A 21,323-nucleotide genomic window follows, 5' to 3' on the forward strand; every position below is an offset into this window, starting at 1 on the left:
CAGTCCCGGGTTCTGGGAGTGGGGTCCTTGCCAGGCGCACCTCCTCTCGGCCCAGGGGCCCAAGGCGCCGCCCCACCCGGGGCCCCCACCCATTCCGGAGCCAGGCGGGTCCTAAGTCCGCCCTCTTGCCGGGGGAAGGAGCAGCTCGCCAAGGGTTAAGTGGAGCTGAGCTGGGTTCCTAGAGAGGACAGGAAATAAAGGCGGAGCCGCTCCTTCCCTCTTACGTCACTTCCTGCAAGAGGGTATCCTCGGCTCGAGCGGTCTCGCCCTCGCCTGCCGGGATCTGGTGGGTCCCCTCTCTGCTCCGTTATTTGGGGGGGGGGACTGCAGGGAAGCCTGTGGAGCTCCCTTCCCCGGGAGGCAGGAAGCGCGCCCAAGCCGGGCCGGGCAGAGGAGGGGAAGGGGTGTCCTGGCCAGGTCCAGCTGCCCTTGGTCCACAAGAAATGGGCGCTTTTGGGGGGAGGAGTGAAGAGATGCTATATAGGGCCATTGATGGATCTCGTAGGGATCTCAAGTCATTTGCACATAGCAAAATATCTATTTTATGCATGTAATCATTGAACTGAAAAACAATCAGGAAGAAGTATATTCATAGTGAAATACAATGAAGAAAAAGTATATTCGTAGTGAAATACTGTAACTATGAAGCTCAAAAGAAAATATTTTATTCATAACAAATTCATAATGCAAACACATTGGCATTGGGCAATCCAAAAGTTCCTTTAGAAGCACAATTTACAACATGAAATAATAAATATATTGTTATAACATGAAATGATGTTATAACATGAAATAATTAAATAACTAAATAATAAAGATGAAACTTTTTCTAAAGTAATTTTATTGTGGGATCAAAATAAATAAATTATGTATTACATGGAATCAATCAGTAGGCATAAGACTCATACCCTTAGTCTACCCTCGTCATCAGTCTACATTACAAGCACTCTTTAATATTGGATAACAAGGTACAACAGCTTGACCTACATTCAACTCTGCTGCACTGTAGTCTGCAGCTGCATGCTACATGTTCCCTGCAACCAGTCCATGCAGAATGTAGGCACCCTATTTATAGAAAGGAGCAAACCAGGGATATTTGAGGGAGCAGGCGGGACCCATGACTTACATCACAGGAGCCTACACAACACAAAACACGGTTTCTGTAGGTAGGCTTTATTTTATTTGTTTTTTAATCTTATATTTTAGAAATGTACGTACATCCAGGTTTTTTTCCCTTTAAAAATTTGTGGGGCCCCAAGAGAGTGGGGCCCTAAGCTAGAGCTTGTTTAGCTTATGCATAAATCTGGCACTGCCACCAACCTAGGCGGCTTTAGAAAGGATGAGAGGAGCAGAGGACTCTCAATTGCTTCTCGCCATGATGCCTGTATTCTGCCTCCACTGTTGGAGGCAGCCCTGCTTCTGAAGGCCAGCTGCTGGGAATCGCAGGAGGAGAGTTGCTCTTGGGCTCCAACCCTGCTGGTGGGCTACATACCAAGAAGGGTCCTAGAACGGTCAGTATGTGAGCACCTGGAGAAGGATGCTGTGATTAGCAAGACCCAGCGTGGGTATCTCAAGAACAAGTCACACCAGACGAATCTAATTTCTTTTTTTGATGGAGTTACAAGCTTGATGGATCAGAAGAATGCTGCAGACATAGCGTATCTTAATTTCAGGAAGGCTTTTCACAAAGCCCCTCACAATTCTATGATTCTGGACTCACTATGGGGGCCCTTTGACCTGATCCTGCAGGACTCTTCCTCTGCTCTTATGCCATGAACCCTTTGTTTTCCTTCTGTTAAACTTGAAGTTCTCCCCTCCCCCCACTCACACACACACCTATTCAGGAATTAGGCAGGGTTGTTATCCAGGCTCCCGGCTTACACGTGTGCACCCTTCAGACATGCAAGTGCTCCAGGTCCAGAGGATATTTGGTGGCTGAACCAAAAGCCATGGTGGGAACCTCTGGAAGTATCCCAACCCCAGGAATCCAAGGCAGGAGAGGCCCTCTTGGAAAGGAAGCACTCCTGGTCACCAAGGCCTCCCAAGCAGATATGGGTTGGTTGGGGTGAAGCTCTGGAACTGTGAGGTGGGGTTTGGAGGAACCCCCACTATTGCCTTGGCTCCAAATTACATTTGATATAAATGACTCACTTGTGGCTTCTGTTTCAGTGTATCTGGTGAAGTGTGCATGCACACGAAAGCTCATACCGAAATAAAAACTTAGTTGATCTTTAAGGTGCTGTTGTTGTTGTTTAGTCGTTTAGTCGTGTCCGACTCTTCGTGACCCCATGGACCATAGCACGGCAGGCACTCCTGTCTTCCACTGCCTCCCGCAGTTTGGTCAAACTCATGTTCGTAGCTTCGAGAACACTGTCCAACCATCTTGTCCTCTGTCGTCCCCTTCTCCTAGTGCCCTCAATCTTTCCCAACATCAGGGTCTTTTCCAAGGATTCTTCTCTTCTCATGAGGTGGCCAAAGTATTGGAGCCTCAGCTTCACGATCTGTCCTTCCAGGGAGCACTCAGGGCTGATTTCCTTAAGAATGGATAGGTTTGATCTTCTTGCAGTCCATGGGACTCTCAAGAGTCTCCTCCAGCACCATAATTCAAAAGCATCCATTCTTCGGCGATCAGCCTTCTTTATGGTCCAGCTCTCACTTCCATACATCACTACTGGGAAAACCATAGCTTTAACTATACAGACCTTTGTAGGCAAGGTGATGTCTCTGCTTTTTATGATGCTGTCTAGGTTTGTCATTGCTTTTCTCCCAAGAAGCAGGCGTCTTTTAATTTCGTGACTGCTGTCACCATCTGCAGTGATCAAGGAGCCCAAGAAAGTAAAATCTCTCACTGCCTCCATTTCTTCCCCTTCTATTTGCCAGGAGGTGATGGGACCTAAGGTGCTACTGAAGGAATTTTTTAATTTTGTTTCGACTCAGACCAACACGGCTTACCTACCTGTCACTTGTCATTCATAGTTATGACTTCTTCTCCCCCCCTTTTTTTTGCAGACAGCTTGGAGTCTGAGCTGTGGTACAATACAGCCCTGTTCCTATAAAGATTCCTCCATGCTTCCTCAGTGAACATTCTTCTTCTCTTGGCTTTGTATTAGTCTTATAATAGAAGGATGTGTTTGTAGGATTTGTTGCACCTCGCACTAAGACACACAGAACTTGGCAGAGGCCCAAGGGGCTCCTTCTGATCTCTTGGAGACTTCCCAGGAGCCCAGATGGATGAACAAGACTCAGCTTGCCCTGAAGCAGGAAGAGGCCATGCCCTGGAAACTGGGAGCAGTGGGGGATTCTGTGAAAACTCCGTGCAGAAGATTCTGGGTGAGGAGGACACCCTCTACTCAGCTGTGCAGAGCCAGCAGCTCAGGCAGTTCTGCTACCAGGAGGCCAAAGGACCCCGAGAGGTTTGCAGCCAACTCTACCACTTTGTACATCAATGGCTAAAGCCAGAAAGGCACACGAAAGCTGAGATGCTGGACCTGGTGATCTTGGAGCAGTTCCTGGCTGTCCTTCCTCCAGAGATGGAGAACTGGGTGAGGGAATGTGGAGTGGAGACCAGTTCCCAGGCAGTGGCCCTGGCCGAAGGATTCCTCCTGAGTCAGGCAGAAGAGAGAAGGCAGGCAGAGCAGCAGGTGAGAGAGACTTTCCTCTGGATATTCCCAGGGGGCTGCAAAGAGGAGGGAGAGTATTCCCGACTTATTTACTAACGGCCCATCCTTTTTTGGAAAGGAACACATATTTTTAATGATTGTTATTGTAATAATATTGTTATGATTATTATTTTAATATCCCGCCCTTGTGGCTGAGTGCCTTCCAGCACATATAAAAGCATAATAAGACATCAGATGTCTTCTAGAAGTTACGCAGTTCTTTATTTCCTTATCATCTCATGGGAGGGCTTTCCACAGGGTGGGTGCCACTGCCACAAAGTTCCTCTGCCTGGTTTCCTGTAACTTTGCTTTTCACAGTGAGGGAACCAGGAGAAGACCCTCGGAGCTGGACCTCAGTGTGGAGACGCTTCTTTCGTTATACTGGGCCTTTGAGGCTGTTTAGGGCTTTAAAGTTCAGCACCAACACCTTGAATTGTGCTGGGAAACATTCTGAGAGCCAGTGAAGATCCTTGAGGACCAATGTTATATGGTCCTGGCAGCCGATCCCAGACACCAGTCTAGCAGAAGCAGGAAACAGCTTTCACCTCTGTCCCCTGAAAGCGCTTGCCTCTGCCATTCCTTTTCTAATTCTTCTCCCCATTCTCTGTTTTGAATCCTTCTTGCACTTTCAGGGGAAGGATCTTGATTCTTCTGATGAAGAGAAGACTCTGTTGGACACCAGAGAGAGGCCTCTGGGTAAGGAGGAAGGAGTTTTTTCTGCGATTTGTCACATTCTCTTGGTTTTGAAACCAATCTGTGAGTTCTTTGCATCTTTTTGGTGAAGACACCTGGAGCCCAGAGCTCAGAGGAGGGGAGATGTATTTTTGCACAACTAATATATGAAATGCGTACAAATGTCCAAATGTACTCAGCAGGGGAGACTTTTACGATAATAATTTTTATTAGTTTTCAGTTTCAGGCCAATAATAGCCTCATTATCACAATGCCAAATTACAATACAATTACTATTATCAATCATTCAGATTCCAAATTATACAACTTTGGTGCCCCTCCCCCTGCATGCTGAAACCGATGGTTTGATGATTTTCTTTATTTCTACATTCCAAAATCTTGTTTATTTCAACTACACTCCAGTCAAGATAACAATCCTTTATACAACAACTGCAATATCAATGACCTCCATTCATATTGACACATTAAATAATATATAAAACTAAAAGTGAGGCACCCCAGCGATATCCTTATTCTTCCTGTGTGTGACAAATTTTCTGTTCGTGATGTTTCCTCCTGTCCTTGTAAAATGTTCCGTCTATCTTTTCTTGGTTGTTGCTGTTCTCTTATCATTCTTTGGGCGGAGCTGATATCCCATTGTGGTTTCAGAAATTCTCCATCGCTCCGTTCTGTGCTTCGTTGTTTGGCAACTTTAACAGCAGCTGCAGAAATCACACTGTCCCAATAAATAACCTTGTTTTTCCTTCGCCAATGATCCCCGCTGCCTCCATTAAGGCACAGCGGAACTGGAAGCTAGCAGGGGAGACTTTGACGAAGCCGCATCCATACTTAGAGATGAACTGTTTCACCTTTAAGAGAAGGAGGCGCTTACGGTTTCCCACTTACCTTTGTCTCTCCCAGGTGACAGAATGATGCCACCAAGACCTGCTCCTTCATCTTTTCATGGTGGAGGGGAGGCAGAGGCTGTGGACCCAGATCAGGTAGGGGGAAGGAGCCTTGTGGGGAAAGACTGCTTGGATGCAGAATGGTGGGAGGAGGTGTCTGGAGAGGGAACAGGGCTCAGGGAGCAGAGGGAATCTGTGTCAGAGAGCAGCCCAGACTCAGAGGCAGAAGCTGCAGCAGGAGACTGGGATGAGGAAGGCAGAGAGGGGTCTGGCCGCTGTAGAAAACGAGAGCCAAGTGCAATGGATCACGTGAATGTTGTCTAAGAGGACAGCCTTTTTCCTTTTTTGTTAGGGTCCAGTGTGCTTTGAAGATGTAGCTTTGCATTTCACTGATGAGGAGTGGGCGTTGCTGGATCCTGACCAGAGAGCTCTGCACCAGGAGGTCATGGAGGAGAATCGTGGGATGTTGGACTCTCTCGGTAAGGCTCCCTATTGGATCATCTTATCTCTTTTGTAATTCAAGAAATATCTCTAGGTGACAAACCTCTGGTATTTTGATGGGGCTCCACAGTGCCACCCACAGCACCTAGGATGGATGGCTGTTGATTGTTACCTCTGTGAATATTCTTCCTCCAGTTCTGCCTTTGAAAACCATGATCAGGCTGTTTGAACTGCCTAGGCCTTCTTAAATGTATGCTTCAGAGTGATTTGGGGTGTTGAAGTAGCTTCAGTCAAGTTTCCTGCTTTTGTTCTTGCTTCTGTCTGTCTTTGGTTGACCAAAGAGTCACTTTACATTGGAGATAGCACAGATTCCACGACTGGACCAAACAAACTCCATCCCAGAAAAGAGCCAGGCTTTTTGAATCTCAGGCAGTGAACCCTGTAGTAACAATAATGATGATTTTATTATTTTTACCCTGCCCATCTGACTGGGTTGCCCCAGCCACTCTAGGCAGCTTCCAACAAATATAAAAGCATAATAAAACATGAAACATTAAAACTTCCCGATACAGAGGTACCTTCAGACGTCCTCTAAAAGTTTCATAGTTATCTCCTTGACATCTGATGGGAGGGTGTTCCACAGGGTGGGTGCCCCTACCAAGAAGGCCCCCTGTCTCATCCTCTGTAACTTCTCACAATAATGTAACATTTAAGTAAGGAAACTTGAATAATAATAATGCTCATATGACAAAATTGGTTTAAGGTGATTCACATCGTAATTATATTTTTTAGTCACTAAAGAAAATTAAATTTGGCAGCTGCTACACACATTTGTTTAATATGCAAAATGTGTTTTTCAGCGCGCAGAAGTTCACAATTGCCATTTTTATTCCTCTGCTGTTACATCACCTACACAAGGACACAAGATAATGAGAGGAGAGCTGTCGGAGAAAGACTAGAGGCTAGAAAGTCAGGAAGTTCACAGGAGAAGCAAGGGTTAAGCTCAAGCTCAGAATCGGGGGGGGGGGGTTTACGCCAGCTCTTGCGAGATGTGCAGAAAAGAGGAGGGCTGAAAGGCGAGGCGCGAGACTTTGTCATTTCATGGGTTGCTGGAGGGGCAAGCGCAGGCCTCAGCAGGGATCTGAACTGAGTGACTCTGATGGATGATTATTACGTGCTAATGACCTGTTGTAAATACTGTAAATAAAGCCTATAAAAACGTTAGGAGACTCTTGTGATTGTTGTGAAGAGAGGAAGCCTCGTCAGCCCGGACAGCCACGTGATCAAGACCACACCTGTCCAGTGTCAGTGTTCCCAAATATTTCACCAGCTCTTAAAATTTGTTTAGATTTATTACTGAATATTGAACAATTTAGCATATTGAATATATCTTAATTTTGGACAGGGAACAATCCTTCATTGGCCACCATTTAAATAATAATAAAAGCACATTTTATTTATGAAGATGGTACAGATTTAAGTTTGAACAAAATGATGTTACCAAGTTAAGCTGTACAGTTCTTTTAAAAGCTTAGAGAAAACATCCATTATTCAACTTCACTTGTATATAAAACTAGACATTGTTACAAAACAAAAGGAAGATTATAACATCTAATTCCCTTCAGTTCTTTCTCTGTCACAAGCATTAATTAGCATTGTTCCATAATTTGGGGCTGCACTTCTTCCCGAGGCTCTAATCCGTTTGCCTGTTAGTTTCAGGTGGTGATGAATTGGAAGTTAAGAACAAGGGATACCAAAAAGAAATCCACACAGTAGAGGAGCCATATCAGGACTCAGACTGTGGCGAGAGCTTCAGTCAGAGCTCCCATTCCTCTTCCCATCAAAGAAATTACCTTGAGAAGAAACCCTATCAGTGCTTGGTGTGTGGAAAGAGCTTCACTTGTAAAAAGACTTTAGCTTCCCATCAAAGAGTTCATACAGGGGAGAAACCCTATCAGTGCTTGGAGTGTGGAAAGAGCTTCAGCTGGAAACAGGCTTTAGTTACCCATCAAAGAGTTCATACAGGGGAGAAACCCTATCAGTGCTTGGAGTGTGGAAAGAGCTTCAGTCGAAAGGACAGTTTCACTTCCCATCAAATAATTCATACAGGGGAGAAACCCTATCAATGCTTGGAATGTGGAAAGAACTTCAGAAGGAGCTCACATCTCACTTCCCATCAGCGAATTCATACAGGGGAGAAACCCTATCAGTGCTTGGAATGTGGAAAGAGCTTCACCTGGAAAATGAGTTTCACTTCCCATCAGCGAATTCATACAGGAGAGAAACCCTATGAATGCTTGGAATGTGGAAAGAGCTTCGCCAGGAAAGAAAACCTCACTGGCCATCAAAGAATTCATACGGGGGGAAACCCCTATTAGTGCTAGGAATGTGGAAAGAGCTTCAGTCAAAAAGGAAATCTCACTTTCATCAAAGAATACATAGGGGGGAGGTTTCCGGTTTGTCTGCAGAGGGAAATAGTGGTGCGGAATGGGTCGTCTGCTTAGGAGACGATCATTACCGGGTGATTTGGACGTCAGGGGAGTGCCAGGGTTAGACACCCCCCTTTAAAAGTGCCACGGTTGAGCAGGGTCTCGAGGGGACAGAGCCTTGCTGCTGCAGCAGCAGCGAGCTGGGGGGGGGGGTTAAGAGAAGCAGCTTGAGTTCGCTCATGGCTATATCGCAGTCCAAAAAGCCAAACCACACTCCATCACCTGAAGCAGCAGACATTCCAAGACAAGGTATTTATTACCAAATTCTTTGACTTTATAATTTACTAATTTGGACCTAAATTCAATTTGGCGAAGATGGAACTGAAAAAGGAAGTCAACTTCCATTTTCTGAAAGACAGATTCTGCAATGCAGACTTCTGAATGGGATTAAAGAACATTCGGAAACACATCAGTGTTTAGCTAAATACTAGCAAACCATCTCTTTCCTGGATACACAGAGTTGGAACTGTTGTCCTTTTGAACTTTAAGCAGAGCCTTTATGAATGGATTGGAGTGCCTTTCTTTTTTTATGAATGGGAAGGCTACTTTTTATGAATGAAGGTGGTCTAAAGAGTGGAAAATAAAATAAAATGCATCTTGGATCGTTGCAAGTCCTACCGAAGCTTTGCAGGAGAACACTTTGCTGTAACTGAGATGGATCCCAGTGAGGCAAAGTGCCTGGAAGGGTGGGAGTAGGAATAGAAAAGGGAATTCTGAAAGAGCAATGCCATACATTGGAACTACAACTGATGAAAATATTACATATTGGATTACAAATACTATTTGGATTATAAATACAATTTGGATTACAATTGCCTTCTTTGGCTTGGAGAATTTTGGACTACAAGCTACATTTAGAAGGAATGGAGGAATATCTGAACAAACAATTTATGGAAGTGAGGTCGGACATAGAGAAAAGTGAAGAGGTTTTATCACATAAATTTGACAAACTGGATGAAAAGGTTAATGCTCTAGAAGTTGTAAAACTGGGGGGCGGAAAACAGCAGAGATGGTTGAAGGTATAAGGGAGGATCATGGGGCTTTGGTTGGGGCAGTCCTGATGGAGAGAGAAAATGAATTGGAAGAGCAGAATTTGCTTCTTCAATTAATGCAAACACGGTTCAATTAAGGGGGCTACCGGAAAAGGAAAAAGAGCAAGGCCTTGCTAGCTATGTGTGTGGGATACTAGCCCGAATGGATGAGGGAGGCCAAGGAGGGAATGGAAGAATTTACTGAGAACGTTTACAGAGTTTGAACAAGAGCGTCGAGAAAAAAGACAACCACCAGACATACTTCTGACTTTTGTAACAAAAAAAGTTAAAGATGCAATAATGCAAAAAAGTTATGAGGTGGGTCTGGTGGTTGAAGGACAGAGTGTGGACATTTTAAAAGAAATCCCATTTAAATTGAGACTCAGAAGAAGGAAATATGGAAATGTGACAACAATTATCAGAGGAGCGGCGATAAACTAAAAATGGGAAATCCCAGAAGGAGTCTCCTTTACTTATAGCAAAAAGAGGTATAGATTGGTGACAGAGAGTCAGGCACAGGAATTTCTGGAGAAACACAGCAAAGACCCAGAGTTTTGAAATTCAGGAAGAGACTTTAGAACTCCCTATGAGATGCAGAGAGATACACTGGAAAAAACAAGGAGCAGTAGGAGGAAGTAAAGGTTTTTTAAGTAAATTAGACAATGGCAAATCTTAAATTGCTAACTTGGAATGTTAATGGGCTGAACAACAAAGTAAAAAGAAATAGGGTAGAGCATGTAATTTTAAAACAAAATTTGGATATAATTTGCCTTTTAATTTGCGAGGAAACATGAGAAAATTCTGATTAATAAGAGATTAGAGATTGAATTTATTGCAGCAGATTTTTCAAAAAAAACTAGGAGTGGTCTTTTATATTAAACCTGCACTTGAACCACAACTGTTTCAAAAAGATGAGAAAGGGAGAAAATTGGTGGTACAAATCAAACTTAAGGAAGAAAAAATTATCTTGGTGGGTATTTACGCACCAAATGAAAACAAATCACAAAATTTTAAAGATCTAGAAATAGAATTGTTAAGATTTCGCAGATGAGAAAGTAATAGTGATGGGGGACCTAAATGGAGTCCCATCACTAGAAATGGACAGAACGATCAGGAAAAAAGACACAAAGGAAGGCAGACTTCCCAAAACTTTCTTTGAAATGACAGAATCAGTAAAATTAGTAGACATTTGGAGAGTAAAACATCCGTTGGATAAACAGTTCACATTTTTCTCTCATGTCCATGTAAGTAGTGCCAGGCTGGATGCAGTATGAGTCTCTAAAGAATTGGAGCTAAGAATTAAAAAAAATTGAAATAGACCCAAGAACATTGTTTGACCACAATTCTATAATCATGGAGATACAAAAAGACAGCCAGTCCACCTTCAGGTGGAGATTGAATGAAGAAATTTTGGATGATAAAGTCTAATTAGAAAAGACAAAAAAGATAGTGAGAGAATATTTTTAACAAAATTTGAATAAGGAAACCAAACAAACAGTCTGGGACGCTAGCAAGGCGGTCATGAGAGGCCTGATTATTCAACAAAATTCAATTAAAAAGAAGGCAAGAGAGAAAAGAAAGAAGGAAATTTTTAAAAGAAAAAGAATAAAAGCACCAAATAAAGAAACAGCAAAACAGGCAATAATCTACAATCACAATATTCTGTTAATTAATGAGGAAATAGCATGGAAAATCAAAAAGACAAAACAGAATTAATATTTTTTAAAATGCTAACAAACCAGGAAAACTGCTGCCATGGCAATTGAGAAAATATGAACAAAATAATTACGTAAATAGGATAAAGCTTAATGGTAGAACAACCGAGAAAACAAAAGAAATAAGGGAAGCCTTTGTAAAATATTTTTCTGAACTTTACAAAAAGAGACCAGAGAAGAGGACACTGATAGAAGATTATGTTAAAAATAGCAATCTCCCAAAGATAACAGAGGAACAAAGGAGGATCTTAAATGTAGAAATATCATCTCAAGAAATAATAGAAGCAACAAATCAAGCAAAGGCAGGAAGGTCTCCAGGACCAGATGGAATAACAGCCAAATATTATAAAATATTGAGTGACCAGCTTGTGAACCCTTTGAAAGATACTAAGAATGAAGTTTTTAAAACAGGTGAAGTCCCAGAAACATGGAAAGAGGCCTACATAACTTTGATACCAAAACAAGATTCAGATGTAACATTGGTAAAAAAAAATAACTAAAGGCCTATATCATCATTAAATAATGATTAGAAATTATTTGCATGTCTTGGCAAGTAGATTGACATTTTTAAAAAAAAGATTTTATTCATCACGATCAATCTGGATTCTTTCCAGGCAGACAAATTAAAGATAATATTAGAAATGTATTAAATATGATAGAATACCTGGAAGTGAGAATTGATAAAAAAGCAGCGTTGTTTATAGATGCAGAGAAAGCATTTGTCAACGTTTCATGGGACTTCGTGAAGAAAGTGATGGAGGAAATGAGATTTGGATTAAATTTTAATAGGGAGATACAGGCTCGTTACTCTGAACAGAATGCAAAAATAATTGTGATATACAAAAGGGAACAAGACAAAGGTAATATACAAAAGGGAACAAGACAAGGATTCCCGTTGTCACCGTTGTTGTTTATTCTGGTGCTGGAAGTATTGACAAGAAGAATAAGTGGAAACAAAGAAATATTAAGAATAAACGTAAAGAAAAGTGAGCATAAATTGAAAGATGATCTGGTAATCACTGTGGAGGATCCAAAAAATTCCCTTCCAAAAGTAATGAACATAATGTAAGAGTTTGGACAAGTTTGGACAAGTGGCAGGATTTAAACTAAATAAAAGTAAGACCAAATTGAAGTAAGACCAAAAGTAAGACCAAATTTGGCATGAAGTTAAAAGAAATATGGAAATGTGGAATGGGATGAACCTTTCTCTATTGGGAAGAATCGCAGCAATAAAAATGAATAAAGGATGTTATTCTTCTTTCAGACAATTCCAGTAATAACAGGGAATGCATGCTTCAAAGAATGGAAAAGAGAGACATCAAGATTTATCTGGAGTGGGAAAAGGCCAAGGATTTTAAAAAAAATACTTATAGATGTGAAAGAAAGAGGCGGACTCTCACTTCCAGATTTAAAACTGTACTGTATTATGAAGTTTCATCTCTAATATGGATCCAGGATTGGATCAAGTTAGATTGATTTCCAGCCCTGCCATTGGGAGCCAGAAGAGGAATCCTGGAAGAGGACACTCCAGGCTCATCTAGTCCAACCCCTGCAATTCAGGAACCCCGGTACTTAGTCCCACCAGCTCCCTTGAACTGAGCAACTCAGATGCCTGAAGCAGCGCCCTGTTGGAGAGCAGCCTTTGGTAGCCTCTGGAGCTGGCCAGACCTTTTGGACGGCTGTTTCCATCCCCCCTGCCTTCTGCTGGCGGGTCCGATTGGGAGTTGTAGTCCAAAGCGGATTGAGGGGGCTAGTCCTGGACAGACGGCTGAAGCCATTGTGCTGTGCCCCTCTGGCAAGGCCTCCTGGGCCGGCCCCCTCTCCCTGTGTGTTTCTGTGGCTCTTGTGAGTCCGAGATCCTGGAGTTGGAGGGACCCAAGGGTCATCCAGGCCCACCCCCTGCAATGCAGGAAAAACAGCTAAAATGTTCCCTTGTGGGGTCTGGACTAAGGGGTGTTTCAGGTGGTTTTCACATTGGAAATATTCTCATGACCTGGGAGCCAATCCTTCTCCTCCACCACCCCTCTATAAAATTGAGTCTTTCTCTCAGCCTCTCCTTGCAGGACCCCCTAGCCTTCCTCTTTGCTCAGAGACTCAGAACCAACTCTCTCTCAAGGGACCCTGGAGCCAAACACTCCCAGAGTTTTCCTCTAGCTTCTCAAGCAAAGGGTAGGAAGGAATATTTTCTTACTGCTCTTGAGATGTACAGAAATCTGTTGTCCTGATTTTTAACAACACGGGCCTGCTGTGATGGGCTTCCTTTTTTCCCTTGCCACTAAAAAATCCAAGTTAGCTGACACTTTGCTGATTGTTACATTTAATGACTTTTTTTTTAAGGTAAAGCTGTAACGCTGTATCTTTGAGACACTGTACTTACTGCTGCTTTTTTCTATTCTGGGTTTGAATAAAAATTAATCTGTGGAGTAACATTACTGCTTTTTGTGTGGTCTTTTCCTGTTGCTTGATATACAACAGACGCCTATTTATTTATTTATTTATTCACGGCATTTATACCCCCCTTTTTTCTCCAGGGGGCTCCAGGTGGCATATTCATTGTTCTCCCCCTCCCCACAACAACCCTGTGAGGTGGGTGACACTGAGAGGCAGCGACAGGCCCCCCGAGGGGGATTTGAATTCTTGTCTCCCAGGTCCCAGTCCGACACTCTTGCCACTGCCCCACCCTGGCTCCTGTCCCTCTGCAGTCTCCCTTCTCTCTCCCTCTTGCTACCCAGACACACCCTCCTGCTTTAATGCAGCAGGCCAGGCCCAGGCTGTTTGAACTGCCCAGGCTTTCTTAAATGTAGGCTTCAGAGTGATTTGGGGTGTTGAAGTAGCTTCAGTCAAGTTTCCTGCTTTTGTTCTTGCTTCTGTCTGTCACTTGACATTGGAGATGGCACAGATTCCACGACTGGACCAAACAAACTCCATCTCCCCAAAAAGCCAGGCTTTTTGAATCTCAGGCAGTGAAATCTGTAGTAACAATAATGATTATTATTACCCTGCCCATCTGACTGGGTTGCCCCAGCCACTCTGGGCAGCTTCCAACAAATATAAAGGCCCAATAAAATATCAAACATTAAAACTTCCTGATACAGAGGTACTTTCAGACATCCTCTAAAAGTTGCATAGTTATCTCCTTGACATCTGATGCGAGGGTGTTCCACAGGGTGGGTGCCCCTACCGAGAAGGCCCCATCTCAACCCCTGTAACTTCTCACAATAATGTAACATTTAAGTAAGGAAACTTGATTAATAATAATGCTGATATGACAAAATTGGTTTAAGGTGATGCACATCATAATTATATTTTTTAGCCACTAAAGAAAATTAAATTTGGCAGCTGCTACACACATTTGTTTAATATGCAAAAGGTGTTTTTCAGCGCACAGAAGTTCACGTTTGCCATTTATATTCCCCTGCTCTTCCATCGCCTACCACAAGGCCACTGTCAGGGATGAGCCAGTGGCTTCCGCCTGTGAAAGCGATGAGGAGGAGGGAGAGTTCGTAGGTTTTAGCCCCTTGAGATGGAGAGGGGCTTAGCGAGGAGGGTGATGTCAGGGATGAGCCAGTGGCTTCCAGTTCCCTGAAGGGAAACCAGGGGGAGGACGTTGTACCCGAGGGGGAGGTAGATAATGACGGGAGAGCTGTCGGAGTAAGTCTAGAGGCAAGAGAGCCAGGAAGTTCACAGGAGTAGCAAGGGTTAAGCTCAAGCTCAGTATCGGGGGGGGGGGGGGCGGGGAGGTTTACCCCAGCTCTTGCGAGACATGCAGAAAAGAGGAGGGCTGAAAGGCGAGGCGCAAGACTTTGTCATTTTATGGGTTGCTGGAGGGGCAAGCGCAGGGCTCAGCAGGGATCTGAACTGAGTGACTCTGATGGATGATTATTACGTGCTAATGACCTGTTGTAAATACTGTAAATAAAGCCTATAAAAACGTTAGGAGACTCTTGTGATTGTTGTGAAGAGAGGAAGCCTTGTCAGCCCGGACAGCACCTGTCCAGTGTCAGTGTTCCCAAATATTTCACCAGCTCTTAAAATTTGTTTAGCTTTATTATTGCATACTGAACAATTTAGCATATTGACAATATCTTAATTTTGGATGGAACTTTCCTTCATTGGCCACCATTTAAATAATAATAAAAGCACAATTTATTTATGAAGATAGTACGGATCCATATTTAAGTTTGAACAAAATGATGTTACCAAGTTAAACTGTACAGTTATCTTTTAAAAACTTAAGAGAGAGAAAACATCCAATATTCAACTTGACATGTATATTAAACTAGATATTTTTACAGAACAAAAGGAACATTATAACTCCCTTCAGTTATTTCCCTGTCCCAAGCATTAATTAGCATTGCTCCATAACTTGGGGCTGCACTTCTTCCTGAGGCTCTAATCCGTTTGCCTGTTAGTTTCAGGTGGTGATGAATTGGAAGTGAAGAACAAGGGAGACCAAAATGAAATCCACACAGTAGAGGAGCCATATCAGGCCTCAGACTGTGGCGAGAGCTTCAGTCAGAGCTCCGATTCCTCTTCCTATCAAAGAAATTGCCTTGAGAAAAAACCCTATCAGTGCTTGGAGTGTGGAAAGAGCTTCAGCTGGAAACAGAGTTTCACTTTGCATCAAAGAATTCATACAGGGGAAAAACCCTATCAGTGTATGGAATGTGGAAAGAGCTTGAGTAACAGCTCCCATCTCACTTCCCATCGTAGAATTCATACAGGGGAGAAACCGTATCAATGCAGGGAATGTGGAAAGAGCTTCAGTCACAGCTCCAGTCTCACTGCTCATCAAAGAATTCATACAGGGGAGAAACCCTATCAGTGTTTGGAATGTGGAAAGAGCTTCAGTCAGATCTCCATTATCACTGCTCATCGTAGAATTCATACAGGGGAGAAACCCTATCAGTGCGTGGAATGTGGAAAGAGCTTCAGTCAAAACGGTAGTTTCACTGCCCATCAAAAAATCCATACAGGAGAGAAACCCTATCAGTGCTTGGAATGTGAAAATAGCTTCAGTCGAAGGGACAATTTCACTGCTCATCAAAAAATCCATACAGGGGAGAAACCCTATCAGTGTGTGGGATGTGGAAAGAGCTTCATTCGAAAGGACCAGTTCACTTCCCATCAAATAATTCATACTGGGGAGAAACCCTATCAGTGTGTGGAATGTGGAAAGAGCTTCAGTCGAAAGGACAGTTTCACTTCCCATCAAAGAATTCATACAGGGGAGAAACCATATCAGTGCCAAGAGTGTGGCAAGAGCTTCAGTGGTAGGAGCAATCTCACTTCCCATAAAAGAACTCATACCGGGGAGAAACCCTATCAGTGTGTAGAATGTGGAAAGAGCTTCAGTCAGAGCTCCTATCTCCCTTCCCACCAAAGAATTCATACAGGGGAGAAACCCTATCAGTGCGTGGAATGTGGAAAGAGCTTCAGCAGCAAAGTTAGTTTCACTTCCCATCAAAGAATTCATAAAGGGAACAAACCCTATCAGTGTTTGAAATGTGGAAAGAGCTTCACCAGGAAAGAAAATCTCACTGCCCATCAAAAAATACATTCAGTGGAGGAATCATATCAGTGCTAGGAACGTGGAAACAGCTTCAGTCAAAAAGGAAACCTCACTTTCATCAAAAGAATACATACAGGGGAGGAATCATATCAGTGCCAAGTGTGTGATTGGAGGGATTTATGAAAGTCTGGTCTCATATTTAAAGCTCTTCTAAAAACAACTGGAGCTCTTAAAAGGACTGAGAGCTGGCTGAAAAAGCTAAAATCAGGACAGGTTTGGACAAGTTCATTTGTCTTTGAAGGAAAATATTCCTTCTCCTCTGAGACACTTAAAGAGGATTGGATTACCAATAATTGACAATTTAGATTGTTTTAAAGAATGGCAAAAGGCCCTATCGAAATTTATATGGCAAGGGAAAAAGCCAAGAATTAAATATAAGATATTCACCGGTTATAAACAAAGAGGAGGCTTTTCCCTGCCGGATTTAAAGATTTACTATGAATCAGCTGCCTTTTGCTGGATGAAGGATTGGTTTATGTTGGAAAATACAGACATTTTGGATTTAGAAGGTTACGATCATGTTTATGGTTGGCATGCATATCTATGGTATGATAAAGTAAAGGCCCACAGAGGCTTTAAAACGCATATAATTAGAAAATCATTGTATAGTGTTTGGTCCAGGTACAAAGATCTGTTAGAAAGAAAAACACCTAAATGGTTATCACCATTGGAGGCCAAGGTTCGTAAAAGAGTAAACATGGAAACCAGTTGGCCGAAATATAGAGATTTGTTGATTCAAGAAGGAGACCAATTTAAGTTAAAGACTTATGAAGAGTTGAAATGTAAATTAGATGATTGGCTCCAATATCATTAGATAAATGAAGTTTTCAAAATGGATAGATTATTTGGTTTTCAATCAGAGAGGTCAAAGTTGGAAACAGAATTATTAGAACCTAAGACGAAAATACTTTCCAGAATGTATAAATTGTTGCTTCAGTGGCATACGAAAGATGAACAAACAAAGAATGCTATGATCTTGTGGGCAAAGGATGTTGGTCATAATATTATGATTGAGGAATGGGATAAATTGTAGAATGTGAATATTAAGTTTACTGCGTGTAGTCTATTACAAGAAAATTTAATGAAGATGATGTACAGATGGTATCTTACACCGGTAAAATTGGCAAAGATATATCACAATCATGATAATAAATGTTGGAGATGTAAGAAAGAAGTAGGATCCTTTTACCACATGTGGTGGACGTGTCCACTAGTAAGTGACTTCTGGAATAAGATTTACAATGAACTTAAGAAAGTGTTGAAAAACACATTTGTGAAAAAACCAGAAGCATTTCTAGTGGGCATTGTAGGGAAAGAGATTCCAAAGAAAAATGTGTCTATTTTTCTGTATGCTACGACGGCAGCGAGACTTTTGATTGCTAAGAACTGGAAATTACAAACACTACCAACGATCGATGACTGGCAGATGAAGATGATGGAGTTTATGGAACTGGCTGAGATGACCGGGAGAATCCGCAACCGGGGAGAGGAAGCGATGGAGGAAGACTGGAAAGACTTTAAGCAATATTTAACAAAACATGCAAAAGTGATATATTAAGAATAGAATTAGGTTGTAAATAAACTGTGGAAAAGTTGAACATGTTAAATGGAGAAGTAGAATTAGAATAGACGAGGTGATTAAAATGAGTGAGAATTTGCTAAAGTAGACAAGTGATTAAGAACCACAGAGGAAGGGATCCCGAGGGGGTCCATATTTGCAATGTTAATATTTTAAGAATTTGCTGAATGGTTTTTCTTTTTATTCTGTATTTTTTCTTTTTTATTGTTTGTCTTTTTTCTGTGATGCTTTTTTTTTCTATTCTGAAAACGCAATAAAAATATTTTTTTAAAAAAAGGATTCCTGCAAGACAACTACTCTTCTCTGAACATCTAAATTGCTATGTCCTCTTGGACGTTTTCTTTTTTGTGGTTCCTCTCTTAAAGTAATTATTTGGTTAATTTGAATCTTAATTTGAGAAATTGGATTTTATGTTAAACAGCTTATGTGTGTTGGGTATCAGGCTGGAAGGAAGAGGGAGGGGTGGAAAAATACAGGAAACAGGATCTCTTGGGAAAGAGTTATTCTGTGACCTTGACAAACTGATAAAGTGCTGCTGGAAAAGGGAGAGTGAGATTTAGACTGGCAGTTCTAAAACAGTTAACACCAGGCCTGGAAAAGCTATTAGCCCAAATTGATAGAAATACTGAAATGGTGACAAATTTGGGCACTAAAGTAGAGACACTCACAAAGAAAACAGAAGCACCAGATTTCTCCATGAAAGGAAGGGATGCTTAGGATTGATGTGGATGGTTTGGGTGGAAGGCAAGAGGCATTTTTGGGCGCTTTGGCGGTCCTTGAGATGACACAGAAAGTGCAGACTTTGAGACTGAGAGGAGCGAGGAGAGCAGGATTTTAACAAAGGTTTGAGCAGAGTGGCTGGGAGTTGAAGAGGAATTCATGGAGGCACCACCCTCCTCACAGCCAGAGGTCGTGTAGCCCTCGTCTTTGCTCAGAGAGTCAGAACCAACTCTCTCTCTAGGGAACCTGGAGCCAAACACTTCCAGAGTTTTCTTCTAGCTTCTCAAGCAAAGGGTAAGATACTTTCTTACTGCTCTTGAGATGTACAGAAATCTGTTGTCCTGATTTTTAACAACACAGGCCTGCTGTGATGGGCTTCCTTTCTTCCCTTGCCACTAAAAAATTCCAGTTAACTGACTCTTTGCCGATTGCTATATTTAACGACTTTTTTAAAAGGTAAAGACGTTATGCAGTATACATAAAATTAACCCTGCCATAAAGAAATTAGATATTTTTGTCTCTCCCATCTTGACATATGCTTTAATTTCAGCACATAATTATTTTGAAACAACATAAATTCGTATTTGTCGCAGTAATACACAAATATTTTATTTTCAATTTGAATCCCTGTTTTCTCCACCAAAACCTTCTGGTCTTCTCCTATCATATTCTTTGCTAACCTTTTCATTTTCTGGTGATTAACTTTAAAGCCTGCTAACATATCAGATGCAACACAGATGGAGCCTGTGTGTGTGTTGTCTCTTCTTGTTTTTTGAATAACTTTTTATTGGGTTTTATAAACAAGGATCATAGGAATAATAAAGAATACAAATAAATAAAGCAAGTCTTCTCATGCCATTTGTATATCACAAAGGCAGCATAAGAAATATGCAACATCAGGTTCTTTATCAGTGGTCAATGTATGACTTTTTGGTTAAATAATTGGTTTGAACATAACCAAAAATAAAGGGGAAACAGAACAGAGAGAACAGAGAACATTCCACATGGCAAAGCCTTTGTGATTGTGCTTAGATTAAGGGGGGGTCCTGGTCCTTTCTCCTCTTCCCTTGCCAATAAAACAGTATAAAGTGTTGGCCTGTTATGAACTTAGGCCCAGAAATGAACTGGCAATCAATGCAGGTATTTAAATACAGGAATTACCCCTTCAGTGAGGAGGGGTAGATGCCACCTGTCAGGCTTCATGAAATCTGATCCCTTCCACAGTGGCCAGCCAAGAAGTAGATAACAAAGAGTTCCTACCTAGTCCTTTATTCAATATTTACAGAGAGAAGTGCCTTTCCATTGCAGTAATGGTGTTGTTCTGAGTAAAGTCCCACCCCTCTCTCTCCTCTTCTACGTCATCCCTTCGTTGGCTGATTTGTGCTTTCTGCCTCTAATACTTTCTGTTCTCCTACTCTCAATGCACGGTGGGTCCTGGGAGAAGGAGGGTCAGGAATGCTTTCTGAAGACAAGGAGTCTGTCAGCTGTCTCTCCCCTGGTGCTGCTGCTTCCATCTGCTGCTCTCCCAATATTTCCCAGCTTCTCCCCTCTGCAGCCTCTGAACTATGACATTCTGCAAAACAACGTTGTAAATCTATACTGTCCTTCCTCTTCATGGGAAGCTTTCAGGAGGAGGGAAAGCAGTCTGTACCATTCCTCTTTGGTCCACTCCCTGACACCACCTGGAGCTCCTTGGAGAAAAAGGTGGGATAGAAATGCCATTAGTAAAAGAGGGAATATAGTTGAGAATCCAACCGCTGCATTTGGGGCCAGATTCCGAGCCGTCTTCCAGGGCAGTTCCACCCAGAGGGCCTTGCAACCATCCAATCGGATCCAGAGCAGGAAGTCCCATGGCCACATCCTCTCTGTGCCAAAGGGACTGTGGCTGGAGCTAGACTTGGGCCCTCCTGGTCACCAAGGCCACCCTGCTGCTCCAGAGAAGCGGACACGGAACAATAGATTCAAACTTCAAGAAAGAAGATTCCACCTGAACATTAGGAAGAACTTCCTGACAGTAAGAGCTGTTCGGCAGTGGAATTTGCTACCAAGGAGTGTGGTGGAGTCTCCTTCTTTGGAGGTCTTTAAGCAGAGGCTTGACAGGCATATGTCAAGAATGCTTTGATAGTGTTTCCTGCTTGGCAGGGGGTTGGACTGGATGGCCCTTGTGGTCTCTTCCAACTCTATGATTCTATGATACTTTGTGGCCCCTCCCCTCCCGTGCAGTGCCCCCCCTTGCCCTCCCCTAGTTTTGATCCTGGATACACCCCTGTTTATAATACTCTTCCATTTTCTTCTAGTCTTGAGGGTGGGGGATTGGGAGGGGCCTCACAAGTGAGGGGTTGAAATAAAGGAGGAGAAGGACCACCAGGAGGAGGCCTTGCGGAGACACTCCCTGGCCTCATTCGGGACAACAAAACAGCCTTGTTGGGGGACAGGGGGGACCTCAGGTAACCCCTCCGGGCCTTTCACCCTGCAAGCTGTGAGTAGAGCCGGGGACTAAGAGGCCATCCAAACACCCCCAAACCCATTCACCCATGCAG

At 42.7% G+C, this 21,323-nt stretch overlaps 1 protein-coding gene across 1 annotated transcript; it reads left to right on the top strand.

Moving 5' to 3' along the window:
- The first annotated feature begins 239 nt into the window (after window positions 1-239).
- On the top strand, window positions 240-18,360 carry LOC118086660 (zinc finger protein 420-like). Its single transcript, XM_060275242.1, has 8 exons — window positions 240-286; window positions 3,010-3,641; window positions 4,292-4,355; window positions 5,253-5,332; window positions 5,589-5,715; window positions 7,391-8,054; window positions 12,963-13,081; window positions 15,325-18,360. The coding sequence occupies exons 2-8, from the start codon at window positions 3,228-3,230 to the stop codon at window positions 16,497-16,499; spliced, it is 2,643 nt and encodes an 880-aa protein (XP_060131225.1). The 5' UTR covers window positions 240-286; window positions 3,010-3,227; the 3' UTR covers window positions 16,500-18,360.
- Window positions 18,361-21,323: the final 2,963 nt, after the last annotated feature.

This window comes from Zootoca vivipara, chromosome 6 (assembly GCF_963506605.1).
Source record: "Zootoca vivipara chromosome 6, rZooViv1.1, whole genome shotgun sequence".
Lineage (NCBI taxonomy): Eukaryota > Metazoa > Chordata > Lepidosauria > Squamata > Lacertidae > Zootoca > Zootoca vivipara.